The sequence below is a fragment of the Saccopteryx bilineata genome, chromosome 1 (assembly GCF_036850765.1).
Source record: "Saccopteryx bilineata isolate mSacBil1 chromosome 1, mSacBil1_pri_phased_curated, whole genome shotgun sequence".
In the NCBI taxonomy this organism is placed as follows: Eukaryota; Metazoa; Chordata; class Mammalia; order Chiroptera; family Emballonuridae; genus Saccopteryx; species Saccopteryx bilineata.
Genome location: NC_089490.1, coordinates 294,943,359 through 294,961,921, shown reverse-complemented (window position 1 = coordinate 294,961,921; position 18,563 = coordinate 294,943,359). Strand labels below are relative to the sequence as shown.

The window sequence follows — 18,563 nt, the reverse complement described above, 5'->3', positions numbered from 1 at the left end:
TTAAAGGAAAAAAAAATGAGTCATTTTCAGAGTCAGTCCATATATTTTCTGCACTTTTTGTTATTGGGGTTAAAACCTATGATTGTGAAACCACTTTTGGTGCATCTCATTTCATAATCTGTGGAGAGGTAGGGAGGATTAGGAACATACTTTTATTAGCTCAATTATCCCTTAACAAACTTTCATTGATGACCAGAATAAGAAAAATCCTAGTGAAACACACAGGACATTGGACTTCAATACATTTGTGGCAATTGGTTTTTCCAAAATTATTCTTTTGAATTTCTTTAGTTTATTTAAATTACAATGGTGACTTATCTTGATAAAAAAAAAAAAACTAAAGCCACTCTACCCAACTTTTAGTTTCCATTATCTCCTATATTATCTTAGAACTCCTGTCCTCATTGGCCTCCCCATTTGCCTCACCATTGACCAACCTGTCATAGAAAAAAATCACTTTATCTGAAAAATCATACTAATTATGCAGATACACTTCATTCTTTGGTGTTGAAAGCCCCACACTTCTTAACTCTGGGGTGGAGGGTGGGCAGAAATGTGTGGAAGCTAGAAGGCTTATTTCTCTTCATGTGAATATATTATCCCAGATCTCAAAGTAACAAAACTCCCTTTTTGTTTACACTACTCCCTATTTGGGGTCTCTGTAGTATGCACCATCTCTCCTAACTCAAATCAAGCTGTTACAAGCCAGTGACCTTTGCGCTCAAGCCAGAGACCATGAGATCATGTCCGTAACTCCACACTCAAGCCAGCGACTCACCAGCGACCTCTGGGTTTGAATCTGGGACTTCAGCATTTCAGTTCAGTGCTCTATGCACTGTGCCACCACTGGTCACTTGCTTGAACTTTTCTTTTTCTTTACTCTTGGCTGCACTATCACAGTGTTATGGGCTATATTGTGTCTCAAAACTCTTCATATGTTGAAGTTTAATCCTCAGATTATTGAAGTGCCTATATTTGGAAATACAGACTTTAAAGAGGCAATTAAAGTTAAATTAAATTGTGAAATGGGCCTAATCCAGTTTGATAGGAGTCCTTATAAAAGAGGAATTCAAGATAGAGACACACAGAGCCCTGGCCAGTTGGCTCAGTGGTGGAGCGTCAGCCTGGCTTGCGGGAGTCCCAGGTTTGATTCCTGACCAGGGCACACAGGAGAAGCACCCATCTGCTTCTCCACCCCTCCCCCTCTCCTTCCTCTCTGTCCCTCTCTTCCCCTCCCGCAGCCAAGGCTCCATTGGAGCAGTTTGCCCGGGCGCTGGGGATGGCTCTGTGGCCTCTGCCTCAGGCGCTAGAATGGCTCTGGTTGCAGCAGAGCGACGCCCCAGATGGGCAAAGTATCGCCCCCTGGTGGGCGTGCCGGGTGGATCCCGGTCGGGCGCATGCGGGCGTCTGACTGCCTCACCATTTCCAGCTTCAGAAAAATACAAAAAGGAAAAAAAAAAGATAGAGACACACAGTAGGAAAACAGCTGTGTTAAGCTTGCTTGTGGGTTTACCTGCTGCAAGCACTTTGTCTGATTGGTGTGTGAGTGCGTGGCAGAACCAGGTGTGTGCGGTCTGTGTAAGGCTGTGGGGGCTTGCCCTTGGCTGGGATTGTTTCAGTTTTCTCTCTCACTGCCATGAGGTGCGGCTTTCCTGCTCCCTTGCCTTTCACTGCATAAAGCAGATTTTCCTTTGTTTATTAGTGCTTTTTTTGTTGTTATTTGTTTGCTTGCTTGTCTTTGTGAGCCTCTAATAAGCAGGTAATGGCCTGATGCTTTCTGGCTCTGAAGTTCTCCTACTGTTTACCTGAATTCAGTGAGAACCTGCCTGGCCTCACCCACCAGCATTACAAAGACCATGTAGAGACATGGTGAAAAGATGTTCTTTTACAGGAACTGGCGAGAGGCTTCAGAAGAAACAACTGCTGACGCCTGATTTTAGACTTTTAGCCACTCATATGTGCTACTTGGTTATGGCAGTCCTCACAAGCTGGTACACAAGGTAAGTGAAGACAGGCTTGATAGTTACTTATGATTTGGCTTATTGTTCTAGTTTGTCACCTTGATATCTGGCAGCTCAACAGCTTTTCTCTTAATTATATAAATGATATCTTTTGAAAAACAAATTTTATGAAGTTTTAATTTATGATTACTTTCTTTTATGTATCATGTTTTGTTTGGCTTATCAAATAAATCTTTGAAAGATTATAGAGTTTGTTTTTTAAGACATTTTATAGTTTTGGGTTGAACATTTAGATAGTATGTGTTTCATTTTGAGTTAATTTTTATACATGGTGTATAAAAAGGAAGAATGCTCAATCTTCATGCATACAGATTGAATTTAATTCTGTTCGCATCTTTGTCAAAAATAAATTGACCCTGTGGATATGGACCTATTTGTGGATGCTCTATTTTCTTATATTGATATTACACATCTATCTTTTCACTAATACTAGTTTTCTTTGCAGATTTTTTTTTTTTTTTTTTTTGTATTTTTCTGAAGCTAGAAACGGGGAGAGACAGTCAGACAGACTCCCGCATGCACCCGACCGGGATCCACCCGGCACGCTCACCAGGGATGACGCTCTGCCCACCAGGGGGCGATGCTCTGCCCCTCCGGGGCATCGCTCTGTCATGACCAGAGCCACTCCAGCGCCTGGGGCAGAGGCCAAGGAGCCATCCCCAGTGCCCGGGCCATCTCTGCTCCAATGGAGCCTCAGCTGCGGGAGGGGAAGAGAGAGACAGAGAGGAAGGAGGGGGGGAGGGGTGGAGAAGCAGATGGGCGCTTCTCCTGTGTGCCCTGGCCGGGAATCGAACCCGGGACCCCTGCAAGCCAGGCCGATGCTCTACCACTGAGCCAACTGGCCAGGGCTTGCAGATTTATTTTTTGAAATTAGAATAAATCTCCCAACGTTTTTTATTCAGAATCATTTTTAGAATCAACTTGTCAATTTATATAATTGAAATTGCATTGAAAGCAGTTTAAATTGAGAAAAAATGTTGCTATCCTAAAAGTATTGAATATTGTAGTCCATGAATATTGTTTATCTCTCCATTTAGTTATGTTTTCTATTTTCTATCATTAATGATTTACAGTTTACACTGTAACAATATTATACTTTTTTTGCTAGTTTTTTTCATACTTTATTTTTTGTATATAGAATGGAAATTAAATGTTTTATAATTGTTGCCGCCAGATAATGAAATTATGACTGATCTGATTTTGCTGTTTTAACCTTTTATTCTTGAACTTTGTTATATTAATTTATAAATTTCAGTAATTTTTTGTAGATTCCACAAAATTTTTATTTTAACAATTCTATTCTCTGTAAAAGATTTACTCCTTACTTTCCTGTCTTTATGTCTTATTTATATCTTGCCTTATATCAAAGGCTGGGACAAGGTACAGCAGTGTTAAAAGTGGGAATCATTACCGTTTGCTTGATTACACAGGGAAATGATTCAGATTTCCTTCATTAAAGAAGATAGGGTGTAGCTGTTTCTTAGATTCATTTTATCAGATTAAGGAAGGTACCTGTTATTTTTAACAGCTTTATTGAGGTAAAATAGATGTATAAAAACTGTACATCTTTTTTTAAAATTATTATTATTATTATTATTTTATTTACAGAGACAGAGAGAGAGTCAGAGAGAGGGACAGACAGACAGGAACAGAGAGAGATGAGAAGCATCTATCATTAGTTTTTCATTGCATGTTGCAATACCTTAGTTGTTCATTGATTGCTTTCTCATACGTGCCTTGACCACGGGTCTTCAGCAGACTGAGTAAACCCTTGCTGGAGCCAGCAACCTTGGGTTCAAGCTGGTGAGCTTTTGCTCAAACCAGATGAGCCCGCGCTCAAGCTGGCGACCTCGGGGTCTTGAACCTGGGTCCACTGCATCCCAGTCCGTCGCTCTATCCACTGTGCCACTGCCTGGTCAGGCAAAACTGTACATCTTTAATGTATATTATTTGATGAGTTAAATATATGCAAACACCTATGATACCATCACCACAATCAAGAAAATATAGATATTTAACATCTCCCAGGAATTTCTTTTGTTCCTTTTTATTTTTCAATTTGCAGTAAGAATACTTAGTATAAGATCTACTCCTATAACAAATTTTTAGTGCACAATACTCTGTTGTTGACTATAGGTACTATGTTGTATAGCAGGTGTCCTAGACCTTATCCTTCCAGCATAATTAAAACTATATATGTATTGTATAACAATTCTCCATTTCCCTGCTTTTGTGAAATTGACTACTTTAAATACTTCATATAAGTAGAACTATACAGTATTTGTCCTTCTGTGATTGGTTTATTTCACTTAGCATAATGTCCTTCAGGGCCATCTATGTTGCAAATGCCAGGAATCCTTCCTTTTAAAGGCCAAATAATATTCTATTCTATGCATATACTACTTATTTCTTAATCCATTCATTGGTACATGGACACGTGGGTTATTTCTGTATCTTGGCTATTGTGAATGGTGCTACAATGAATACAGAAGTGCAGCTGTCTCCTCAAGAGTCTAATTTCAATTCTTTTGTGTATATAATAAAAGATAGGATTGTTGGATCATATGATAATTCTATTTTAAATTCTTGGAAGTCTCCATGCTCTTTTCCATAGCTGTTGCACCATTTTACATTCCCATCAACAGTGTACAAGAACTCCAATTTTCTACTCCTATCAACACTTAAAAAAATAAATAGAACCTGGTCTGTGGAGGTGTAGTGGATCAAATATCGACTTGGAATGCTGAGGTTGCCAGTTTGAAACTCTGGCCTTGCCCAGTCAAGGTACATATAACAAGCAATCAATGAACAATTAGAAGCAACTATGAGTTGATACTTCTCACTCCATTCTCCTCTTCCTCTGTAAAATCAATCAGTAAATCTTTAACAAAATTATATTATAAAAATAGCCATCTTAGTGAATGGGAGATGGTATCTTGTTGTAGTTTTGAGCATTTTGTGTACCTTTTGGCCATTTCTATTCCTTTTGGAGAAATGTCTGTTTGGGTCCTTTTTAAACTAGTTTTTATGTTTGTTGTATTTTTTTCTAACTTGTGAGTTGTAAGAGTTTCTTTTATAATTAACCCTGTATGGCCCTGGCTGGTTGGTTCAGTGGTAGAGTAACGGCGCAGTGTGTAGTGATTCAATAGTAGAGTGATAGCCCAACGTGTAGATGTCCCGGGTTTGATTCCCCATCAGGGCACACAAGAGAAGTGACCATCTTCTCCAGCCCTCTCCTTCTCCCTTCTCTCTATCTCTCTCTTTATCTTTCTTCCCCTCCTGCAGCCATGGCTTGGTTGGAGCAAGTGGGCTCCAGACACTGAGGATGGCTCCATGGCCTGCTTCTGGTGCTAAAATAGCTTGGTTGCCGAGCATCAACCCACAGTGGGCTGGCCAGATAGATCTTATTCAGGGCACATGCAGGAGTCTGTATCTCTGCCTCCCTACTTCTCACTTAAAAAAAAGAAGTAAACCTGACTCTGGCCGGTTGGCTCGGTGGTAGAGCGTCAGCCTGGCGTGCAGAAGTCCCGGGTTTGATTCCTGGCGGGGCACACAGGAGAGGCGCCCATCTGCTTCTCGACCCCTCCCCCTCTCCTTCCTCTGTCTCTCTCTTCCCCTCCCGCAGCCAAGGCACCATTGGAGCAAGGATGGCCCGGGCGCTGGGGATGGCTCCGTGGCCTCTGCCTCAGGCGCTAGAGTGGCTCTGGTTGCAACAGAAGCGACACCCTGGATGGGCAGAGCATCGCCCCCTGGTGGGCAGAGCGTCGCCCCATGGTGGGCGTGTCGGGTGGATCCCGGTCGGGCGCATGCGGGAGTCTGTCTGACTGCCTCCCTGTTTCCAGCTTCAGAAAAATACAAAAAAAAAAAAAAAAAAAAAAAAAAAGAAGTAAACCAATATTGAAATATATGACTTGCAAAAAATTTCTCCCATTCTCTAGGTTGCTTTTTCACTTCATTGTTTCTTTTGCTATGCAGATGCTTTCAGTTTGATGTAATCTCACCATTTATTTATGGCATTTGTGGCCTGTAATTTTGTTATCATATCAAGAAGTTATTGTAAAGACAAATGTTGAGAAGCTTTTCTTATATTTTCTTCTAAGAGATTTATAGTTTCATATCTTATATTCAACACTGTCATCCATTTTGAGTTTTGTTCATCATGGTAATTGACCTGTAATTTTCCTTTCTAGTAATATCTTTGTCATTAGGTATTAGGATAATGTTGGTGTCTTAAAATGAGTTTAGAAGTTTTTTCTCCTTTTCTATTTTTTGGAAGAGTTTGAAAAGGATAAGTATTAATTCTTCTATAAGTCTTTGGTAAAATTGACCTGTGAAGCCAACCTGTCCTGGGCTTGTCTTTGTTGTAAAATTTTTGATTACTGATTTAATTGCCTGATTAATTATTGGTCTGCTCAGATTATATATTTCTTCATGATTCAGTCTTTGTAGGTTAGTTGTTTCTAGGTATTTCTTCTGGGTTGTCCAATTTATTAGCTTATAATTAATTGTCTATAGAAGTCTCTTATTATTTGCATTTGTGTGGTATCAGTGGTAATGTCTTTTTTTCATTTCTCATTTTTATTTCAGTTCTTTTTTCTTGATATGTTTAACTAAAGGTTTGTCTATTTTATTTTTTTCAAAAACTAACACTTAATTTCATCTTTTCTTCTGTCTTTTTAGTCTGTATTTCATTTGTCTGTTCTGATCTGTTTCTTCCTTCTACTAACTTTGGGCTAAGTTTGTTCTATTTTCCAGTTTATTGAGAAGCAAATGTATATTTTCCACTTGAAATATCTCTTATTTTTTAATGTAAGTTTTTATTATTATATACTTTTTTTTTAGGACTGCTTTTGATGCCTTCCGTGAATTTTGGTAAGTTGCATTTTAATTTTCAATTGTCTCAAGACATTACCTGATTTTTCTTTTCATTTGTTCTTTGACTCATTGGTTATTTATGAGTGTGTTGTTTAATTTCTACATATTTGTGAGTTTTAAATTTTTGATCATTATTAGAAGAGTGTATACATGTTTTTACCTTTACTTTAAAATATTTTACTCCTAACATAGATAAGTTTTAGACACTCACCAATATAATAATTAATTTTCATGACTCTAAAAGGAAATCTTTATGTATACTGATTAACTATCACAAAAATTAAATCACAATTTTTGATCCATATTATTAATATTTTTATTTTAATTTAATTTGCAAAGCTTAATAAATATTTGCAAAATATTCTGTGGAAAATATTTATCCTAAAACAATTAATAGACAAAAAAATTGCTTATATATAGCATAAGCAGAGCTCTGTTCCCATTTGGAAAGATGAGTATATTATGTACCTGGTATACATGCTGTAATAATTGAGGGCAGCGGCCCTCAAAATTTGATCTCAGTAACTTTTTAAAGTCTTAAAAATTATTGAGAACCTTAATGTGAATAAGTTCTAGCTATACTTATAATATTAGTTATTTAAATGAGGAATATCAATTTATTTAAATATCTATTATATATAATATGCAACAAAATGTCACAGAGACAATGTCTACTTGGAGACCACATGGCATGTACTGAGGAAGCTAGGGAAAACAGCCTCACAATTCCCTATACAGGCTTCATGAGATGGCCCTGACCCCCCAGTCCTTATGGGTATTTATTGACACATACAAAACAGAAGCAGGGTCAAGAATGAGGAAGTCAGAAAGCAGAGAAGAGAAAGAGTTGTCCACTCTCTCCACTCTTATTTAACGTAGTGCTCGAAGTTCTAGCCAGAGCAATCAGAAAAGAAAAAGAAATAAAAAGCATTCATATTGGAAAAGAAGAAGTAAAAGTTTCACTTTTTTGCAGATGATATGATCCTATACATTGAAAACCCCAAAGACTCCACAGAGAAGAGAATGAGAAGAAGAGAATGAGGAAGTCATGAAGGGGAAATTCTTTAGAGCAGATGAAAGGGCAAGCTAAATATCTCAAATATCCCCACATATTGATTAATCAGAATTGCTAATCTATCCCTATTGTGCTGCATTTAGCACAGTACTGTGTTCAGTACATTTATCAGTAAAGCCACTGTGGCCTTTATCTCAGGGCAATAAACTCTGTCCCTGTTCTAAGTTCCTATTCAGGGCCTCTACAACAAAACATAAGTGATACAAGTATATTTTATGAAATATTTGTAAAATACACATTTAAAGAACTATAAAAATAACTTGATTATTCAGAGCAAAAAAGAAATAGCAAGAAGAGTGGGATTGTTTTCTCATCTTGAAAATCTCCTTTGTGTTTGATTTAACAGAAGAGAGCATGTTCTGTCTCATATATCATTTGTTATGTGATCTGGAATACTCAGAAGCATGACAAAGACAAACTTGTATTACTATTATTAAAAAATAGTGTAGATCTCACTGATTACTTAATGAAATACAGAAAATCAAGAAGCAGCCTTTTAAAATTACCTGCTAGTTTGTCATAATCATTTATTGTACCACTTGACAGCTATGGAAAAATTCTCCAATTTGTCATCAGTGTCAGACTTTGAGGATATAAAAATTCTGTTGAGTAGTACCTGCTGAACATTTATCAGCTCAAGCATATTGACAAGATACTCAGTATACTCATAATACAGAAATTTTCCATAAACTATATGTGTAATAATTGGTTTTTATGTGCAAAAATGTAGTTCTAGCTATACTACAAAAATATAGGATGAAATATTGATGAGAACATACAAGTTCATCAAAAATTATTTTGTAATCATCTCTTTCCTCTACTCATTCTCTACTATAAGCTCTTCTTTTAGTCCTATCATTAATTTATTTCTAAAACTTGGCATATTTATATTATAATAATTGACTTTGATAGTGTAAAGCCAGTAGTCATGGCCACAATCACAGCCACCTGGCCAACGCAGGTTTGCATTTAATTCGGACAGATGGTAAGGAATCAACAGAGCCAAAAACTGGTGGTCCATTTTCCTTTAATCCTAGCTGGCACCAGGTGGGTAGGAAAATACACACAGCGGGAAACACTTCCCTTTCCATTCAGGACTCCCAAAGCCACTGACTCATCTGAGTTTTCTCAGTATCAAAGGCCCCACCATTTGCCTCCATTTTGGCTGCCTTATTCCATCCACGTGACCTTTCTCTCCTCCGCGTGGTCTCTCTCTGCCCTGCTACAGCATGGGCACCTCCTCTCTTTATAAGAAGATGGCCACTCTCTCCTGGAACAATGTGGTCTCTCTAAAATAGTCACCTAGCTCATCCTTTTAAAACTTTTCCCTGGGACAACCCCTTCTTCCAGCACACATGAACATAACCAAGCCCATCCCAGGAAGGAAGAGTAACTAGCTGTATCACGTGAGAGCATCACCACATGAGAGCAGTGTTCAACTTTAAGAGAGTGAGCAAAATATAATTTATCTGCCCAACAGATAGTTTCTGTGGAATTTCCTTTTTTTTTTTTTTTTTTTTTACAAAGACAGATATAGAGACAGAGAGAGGGCCAGATAGGGCCAAAGAGACAGGAAGAGGGAGAGATGAGAAGCATCAATTCTTCGTTGTGGCACCTTAGTTGTTCATTGATTGCTTTCTCATATGTGCCCTGACTGTGAGGCTACAACAGACCGAGTAACCCCTTGCTCAAGCCAGTGACCTTGGGTCAAAGCTGGTGAGCTTTGCTCAAATCAGATGAGCCCGCACTCAAGCTGGCGACCTCGAGGTCTCAAACCTGGGTCCTCTGCATCCCAGTCCGACACTCTATCCACTGTGCCACCGCCTGGTCAGGTGGAATTTACTCTTTCACAGTCTGCCAAACACAAAGATTGCAAATGACTAGATATGTAACATTAACCTGTTATTTACCCTTATAACATTAGCGGTCTTATCTCAATAAGGTAACAATTCTTCCTATATCTTAAATAGTTATTAAGTATATCAATATATTCAGAAATGTAGTGTAAATAATAAGGTGATATACAAATATAAGCTGTAAATATTTCAATGAAAGAGAACACAATATCCCTTAATTACATGTAAATTCAAGACAGATCCCTGGATACATATTATAAATAGATGATGCCTAGACCACTATATCCAAATCTTAGTGTGAGAATATGATTCCCAGTTGAGAGTTTTACATAGCTTTTGGTTAGTTCTCTGGTTTCTCCAGTTACCAATGACATTAGAAAATTCAGTTGAACCATATATCCTAATACATTTTGGTGGTTTCTAAAAAACATAATTAGTTCTGAAGACACATTGGAAAATTTTAATTTTTTTATAGTAGTCTTAACTTATGATAGTTAATAAGCAGGGGAAGTATGAGTTTGTGTGTAAAATGATGTCATATTGGAACATGCTCTATTTCCATAACCTCTTGCTATTCTAGACACTTAGTAACCTTTGGAAATGTAATATAATTTTTCATCTTTTGCATCAATCTTATGGATCTGGTTCATTTCTTTCTATTATTAAAGAACACTCGGGACTCTGCCTACAACAGGAATTGCTAGTTAATTGCTTTGCAGTAGCAGCAATGAACTGCGTTCTCTCACTCAACTGATATCAGTGACCAAGTAAAATGAGATAGTTTCTTAGAAGTGAATTCGAAAGGAAAGCTATTAAATGTTTTCCACAGGAATCTCAGTATGCCCTTGTCAGTATAATATAGCTGACACAGTGACAATCTAATTTCCCAGTAAGTATTCATGTTAGCCATACCAGCTGCTTGGGTTTTTTTTGTTTTTGTTTGTTTGTTTGTTTTTTTGTGACAGAGACAGAGAGAGGGACAGATACGGACAGACAGACAGGAAGGGAGAGAGATGAGAAGCATAAATTCTTTGTTGCAACACCTTAGTTGTTCATTGATTGCTTTCTCATATGTGCCTTGACTGTGGGGCTACAGCAGACCAAGTGACCTCTGCTCAAACCAGCGACCTTGGGCTCAAGCTAATGACCTCAGGGATTTTAAACCTGGGTCCTCCATATCCCAGTCCAATGCTCTATCCACTGCACCACTGCCTGGTCAGGCCACAGTAATTATTTACTTTTGTCTGTTTTTTTATCCAGATTTTGATCTTTTTGCCTGATGAAATTTTATTTACAGGTGGAACAGCTTATTTCTTATATCTTATATAAATACACCTTTTGAACACCCAAATGCAATTTAACCAATAATTTTCATAGCTGTGTCATAGAATCCAGCTTGAGTTTCATCTTAATTTACTATTTTGGTAAAAATGCCTCCAAAAATTTAACAGAAGAATTCATGTTCATTTTCTGGTTATAACTTGAGGGATAACGGATGACTGATATACTAGGTACACTTGTGTCTCTTTGTTCCTGAAGCCTACAGGTAATACTAGCACTCAGCATCTTCTCATACTGAAATGCTTATCAGAAACATGTACCAAACCCTTCTCTTACCCAGGCCTCTATTTTACTTTATTTCACTCTTATTTATTTACTTATTTTTGCTCAATATTATGTAAATCATCTTATAGGACACTGTGGTATGCTTTAAAAATTGTTTTATTTTTTTAAGGGAAGTAAGTATTGTTCTATTAGGTATAAAAGTTTCAGTGTTCTTTCTGGTGAGGTTGTGACAAAGATTTGTGAGTGTCAGAGCTACTTCGAGAAAACACCTTTGACACAGCTGAAGATATCTTTGCCAGCATTTTAGATCCTTGTTTGTAAGTACTGGCCAGGAGAGTTTCTGTGGATAAAGCCAAAAAGTAATATGAATATGTATTAGAAATTTTAATACTACAGTTACACTATAGCACCAATTATTTAGAATTTAGAAAATGACATTTATAAAATACTTTATGGGTTTAAAAATCATTTGCAAAGCTTATTTTTCTGTGAAGGAAACATGAAGAATGATATCTCCATTTTAGAATACTAAAGATTGGTGAGGTCAAATACCTTGCCTAAGGTCACATGAGTAGAAAGTGGCCATGCTAAGGTAGGGTCCAGCTTTCTGACTCTTGCAGCATCATTATACCTACTGCACTGTGATACTTCTTTAATTAGGTATGTGCATAGGATGCCCTTCTTTTTCTAGAAGAAAACTATGAAAAAGCTTCACATAGGAACTCACATGAGAAACTAGCTTTCAATTCTATACACTGAGGGTATCTATTTCAGAGTGGTCAAGTGAAAGAAGTGCATGAAACTGCTATAATTTCTCACCTATTTGGAGTAATTTTTAGCTGACTAACTTTGTGGGGTTTTTTTGTCATTAGATAAGTCTATAGATAACAGTATGCATTTGAATTTCATTTATTTAGTACATGGGCTCTTCAAAAATATATTTTAACTTAACAAAATTATTTTATAGATAAAGACAGAAGTGAGCATTTATGTACTTTTCTGAAAATTTATGATAGGATGTGATAAGACATGAAAACACATAGACAATAAAAGTCCGTATTTTCTTAATTTCAGTACATACCCAAGTTCATGGCTTTACCTCTTATATTTACCAAACTTTGTCTTCTCTAGCAAGATATAGCTTCTATGATTAAGTTAAAATAGCTGACAGCAAATTTAACAATAAATAAGACCAAAAAATTGGTTTAGAGGGGTTTTTTTTTGGGGGGGGGCAGGATTATTGGAAGGCGGGATTAACTCACATAAGAATTAAAGAAGAAAAGGCCACAATCTGCAGCAGCTAATACAAAAGCATGGATGAAAGAGAAAGATGTGCATTCTAAAAAAGCAAGATATAAATTATACTAACATAATTGAGGCACTGGCTCAAGACTTCTGAAATCCTCATTGAAGAGGTAAAATGAGTATCTGTTCTTGAAACGTGGTGGTCTTGTTCAAAATGCAGACTCCTGAGCACTAACTAGTACCTAGAGTTGCTAATTTACTAGTCTGGAGAGGGTCCTGGAATCCTCATTGTTAAGATGTATCCTGGGTGGTTCTATATTCAGTTTTAGATTCCTGCATCTTGTTCAAAACTCGTAAGAGGCTGTTATCCTAGGTTCATAGCATATATAGAACTCATCTCCAGAGAGAATATGTTTATCAGTTAATAGTTCTTTGCACAGAACTTTAGGCTGTCTTTGGTCATTATCCAATGTGGGCCTCATTCTGGAATGCAATGGCAATTATAGGGAACTACGGCGTGGAAGGAAGGAAGAATGTAAGATCAAAGCTGGAAGACCTATTTTTGAGCCTTAAAAGCTGAACTTTTTTGACTGCAGAACCTCAGGCAGCTATTTACCTCCATTTCCTCTTTTGTAAATTAGGGCTCTGAGATTGGCAGAGGGGTATTGAATGGTGTAGGGAATAGGGACAGTTTTTTGGTTTTTGTTTTGTTTTTGGTCCACAAAGCATTTAACAGAAACTTTGAATTATTTGATAAAGCTTAAAAGTCAGGAATTTTTCCATAAAATTTCATCTCCAATTTCTTTTGAAAAGTGCTAATACCTGAACTGGAAGGCCTGGCAGCAAGGCAGCATGCCAGTGGCTGGAGCTGAGCAGCAGCTGCCGCGTTTAGAAGGGGCTGTCCATCTCGAGGGGGTCATCAGCCCCTAGCTCAACCTACTCCTCGTGTTTATATTACCTATCTGGCTCCTGTGAAAATTGAGTGTGTCAACTCTGGTGATGTTGAATGAGCTTAGGCTTTAAAGTTAAGCAGTCTATGCTTGAATCCCAGCTCTACAGCTTACGATCTGTGGAGTGGCCTTGAATAACCCACCCTTACTTTTGTCTTTAATAAAATGGGGATAGCAGGTACCTAATAAATGTTTCTATGACCGCTTTGGTTTGAGTTAAAGTAAGAGCACTGTATAATAAACAGTAAGTTGCTGTATGTATAAATAGTAAATATTATTTCAGCTCCATAATTATTAAAGGTATAAATAAATGCTGCAAGAGATAAGCCACTCATTCCAGGAGGAATGTTAATAAGATAGTATATTTTATTTCCAGAATGACTTCCTTTGAGGGGTATACATTACATAGAATATTCTTGTTTCCTTCAGAGGTGGTAATAAACTGCCAAGACACAGCAAAGTGCTTAGTCTTTCGTTGGCCACTACACGAGATATGCCTAAAAGTTTGCTGAGATTTAGGCTCATAATTTTTGGCCAATTTTTGCTTCGGATTGATTCTATGGACCTTAGCTACCACCAAACTATGATTAAAGACACAGATATCTTAAGTCACAAAAAATGCCAGTTTGGTCTGGCTTCTTCCTCTTTTGGCAAAATTTGAATAATCATAAACTCTCTGGTAATAGAAATAATGACAAGGGGAGAAGTGAATGGATGTTCACTAAATAACTCCACTTTCTTTAATGGAAATCTTGGCTCTTGTGAGGCCTGGAACAATAAAGTAGCTCTGTGGACCTGTTTGGGCAGGGAACATGACTTAGTACTTGCTCCACTTTGTAGGCTTTTATCACCTCTTTGAATGCAGAAGCAGCAATTTTCTTAGAAAGCATAGAATAGTCTGGGAAAGATAGCTGGGTTTCATTATAGATATTTCATAATGCTAGCAATTAGAAAAGAAAGTGAAAAATCAATGAAGACTAACTAAAAACATGCAACATAAAATATGTTGTATATAGATTATATAAAATATTGAGGCAGCTTATATTCAAAACGAAGACCCGAGGAAGAGAATGGAGCAGAGACTGCTTACAGCACTGATTCTCCTTATTGTCTGCATAACAGAGTAATTTATAGAAATTTAAAAAAAAAACAAAAAAAACAAAAACATGAGTCCCTGTTTCACAAACTATCAGATGAATAGAAACCCCTAAGGGTGGGCAGATATTGCTAATTAAAAATAAATGTCTAAATAACTATAATGTGTGAGAATTAGAGTTAGAATCTCTAATCCAAAAGCAGGGAGCAGATTCTACCACATGTGTTCGATGAGTAAAAATATTAAGTTCTTCTGGGAACATCTACTTTCCATTTGACTCTAGCATATCTGCCATTACTTCATGGAAATTTTTATAATCAGTTTTAAAACTTTTTTCTGAAAATTTCAACATCTTCGCTACATTGGAGGTTTACATCTGTTGTCCTTTCCTTAAAAGTTATAGACACTGTCTTAGTTCTTTGATGAAGATTTGCAGAAAGTTCTTGATAGTTGAGGATCTCAGACATTGAGGTTGAAATTATTTAAAATGTTATGGTATATTTTATATAAAACTAAGAATGTATGTGTTCAACCCTGACCTCTCCATTGAACTCCAGACTTAACCTATTGCTTATGTGATACCTCAACTTGAATATCTAATGGATACCTCAATCTCAACATAATCAAAACAGAATTTTTGTGCCCCTCCCTTTAGTTACTCCTACAGTCTCTCCTATTTTACTAAATGGTTCCTCCTACTTATATGCCTGTTATAAGTTCTTGGAAATATAGCTATAATCTTCATGGAGCTTATATTCTAGAAGTAGATAGTGAAAAAAAATGGACAGTTAGATAATAAGGGCCAGTATGGAAAACAAGCAAAGAAGTAGTGTAGGTAGTGCCATGGTGGGAGCAGAGTGAGCCAGAAATAGAAACAGTGGAGGTGATCAGAGCTACTGGGGGGTTTGAGTAATGTCCAGATGATGTAGGTTTTTGTCCTAAATGAGATTGGAAGTATTTATATGAAGTTACTTTGTTTATGTTCTTATTCTTTGATGCCCTGCCCCAAATTACAATGTAAATTCTATGAGGAGCAAAGATGCTATCAGTCACAAATGGGATGTAACACAAAGGACGTGCTCAGTAAATCTAAACAAATGAATAAATAAATGATTGAATTGGACAGCTGCAGTACTACTAAAGGATATAAGAATTAAGTTTGATCATTGGAACAAAGTAAGAAAAAACAAATCAAACTGGATTTATGAGTCTAAACTGATTCCCTCTGACTCACAGTAACTCTGGACAAGTCATTTCCTCACCCTGAACTTGATTTTCCTTACATAAACAATGAAGGACATTAAATTAAGTAGTTTCTGTTTCACTATAACAGCCTATGAATCCATAACACAGGTTATCATATCAGTGATTATTGTGATACCTTCTGCTTATGGTATGTTCAGAGAATTCTGGCATGCATACAATGCTATACTATGAACCATCTTAACAAAAATAATATTCATTTCTACTTTCCATGAGAGAATATACTTCTTTAGTAACCCTTTGCATGGGTCATATAAAAATCCTGGGTAAACTTATGATTTAAGTTTCAAGGCCACTGAACAGCAAATACAGCACTTTCTCTCTCTTGTACATGCTATCATTGTTAGAACCACCTTGATCCTTTGAGGATTCAACAAGTAGAGGACCAAAAAGTCCTCACAAATGTTCTGAGATGTTGGTACCAAGATAGTAAAAGAAAAAATGAGATCCATACTAGCCAGTTTTTAACGTCAACAAATATATTTAGCTCCGAAGCCTCCCACCCCACCCCTCTCTTTTTTGGTACATTTATGGAGAGCTAAACACCAAGGAAAAATAACTGCTCAAAAAATTGTAGTATGGATTTGGATTTTGGCCTGGACAGAAACTACAGTTTTATACAGCCTTATTTTGTGGCTGCTTCTTACAGGAGCATGGTAAGTGTAAAATCATAATATTATACCATACTTTTTATCAAAACCATTAATAAACTCTTAATAACTAAGATAAGGCAAACCAGTTGGCTCATTTTTACACCTGAATGATGTATGACTGGATCAAATTTCCAAATATAATTAAAACTCATAATAAAAAACAACAACACAGTATCAACTTTAGATTTGGTAATTAAAATATTTATCAAAGCAGTACACAAAGTCCTCCTTTAAATACTTCTCCATTTAAGTAAAACAGAATAAATCTTACCTTCTTTAGCTTGTGTATCTGGGGTACAACCTTTGGTCTCACTAAAACTAAAGAAAAAGAGCATTTCATTTTCTGTGTATTTAATGAATAAATTATCAATTAAGTAAAAGAAAATCTGTCAGTTATTCTTTATATGGAAGTAAACTTGGAATACTATATCACTGAGTTTCCAAACTGATAAATATGATTTCTAATTTAATTTTCCCCCCACTTTAACAATTTTAGTTAAATAAACAACACAAAATTTAACATTTTAATCTATGTTAAATATACAGTTCTGTACTTGAGTACATTCACATTGTTGTGCAACCATCATCATCATCCATTGCCAGAACTTTTTTGTTTTTCCCAAATGAAACTCTGTCTCCATTAATTACTAACACCTCATTTTCCTCTCTTTCAATCCCCTGGAACCACTATTCAACTTTTTGCTTCTGATTTGACTACTCTAAGTATGTGTAGAATCATGTAATTTTTGTCCTTTTGTGTGTGACAGTTCACTAAACATAATGTCTTCATGGTTCATATACATTGTAGCATGTCACAGAATTTCCTTCCTTTGTAAGGCTGAATAACATTATATGACTGTGTATACCACATTTTATTTATTTATAATATGTATCATGTATAATGCTCCCGAGTAGAAATATCTGTTTTGACTTCCGGTTTTTAATTATTTTTGGTGTATATCCAGAAATGGAATTGTTGGATCATAGGTAACTTTACATTTATTTTTGAGAGACTGTCATGCCATTTTCCACAATGACTAAAACTACATTTTAAATTCCTAAAAGCAATATACAAGAGTTTTAATGTCTTCACATTTTTGATGACACTAGTTATTTTCTGATTAAAAAGTATATATTCAATATATTGATATATATAGGTATTCTAATTGATGTGAATAGCATTTCATTGTGGTTTTGATTTGCATTGCCCTGATGATTAGTAATGTTGAACATCTTTTCATATGCTTATTTTCCATTTGTATATCTTCCCTGGAGAAATAACTATTCAATTCCTTTTTCCAATTTTTAATCATGTTTTTCTTGTTGATGGTGGTGGTGGTAGTGGTAATAGTGGTAATAAGTTCTAAGAGTTCTTTATATATTCTGGCTATATCAGATATATGATTTGCAAATATTTTCTCTCATTCTATAAGTTGACTTTTTACTTTGTCCTTTGAAACATGAAATATTTTTTGCTTGTAATGGACAGAGCATTTGCCTGGGATGCTGAAGATCCAGCTTTGAAACCTCAAGCTTGAGCATGGGCTCATCCAGCTTGACTGTGGGCTCACCAGCTTGAATTTGTGATCATATATATGACCCCATTGCTGCTAGTTTAAATCCCAAGGTCATTGGCTTGAGCAAGGGGTCACTGGCTCAGCTGTAGCACCTTCCCCCGTCCCCCATCAAGGCACATATGAGAAAGCAATCAATGAGCAACTAAGGTGCCGCAACAAAGAAATGATGGTTCTCATCTGTCTCCCTACCTGTCTGTCCCTGTCTGTCCCACTATCTATCTCTCTACCTCTCTCTTTCTCTCTCTCTCTCATACACACACACATGCACACAAATTAATCTGATGAAGTCCATTTTTTTAAAATTTTTTTTTGTTGCTTGTATTTCTAGTGTCACATCCAAGAAATTATTGCCAAATCCTGTTGTGTTTGGTTATCTAGTTTTCCAA

At 36.5% G+C, this 18,563-nt stretch overlaps 1 protein-coding gene across 1 annotated transcript in view; it reads right to left on the bottom strand.

Annotated features, from left to right (window-relative positions):
* Positions 1-11,596: 11,596 nt before the first annotated feature.
* The window catches only part of FSIP2 (fibrous sheath interacting protein 2), a 95,626-nt gene continuing 88,659 nt past the window's right edge, over positions 11,597-18,563 (bottom strand). Inside the window, 3 exon segments of the mRNA XM_066252747.1 lie at positions 11,597-11,733; positions 12,029-12,080; positions 13,971-14,169. Of these exon segments, the coding sequence (XP_066108844.1) occupies positions 11,597-11,733; positions 12,029-12,080; positions 13,971-14,169 (388 nt within the window).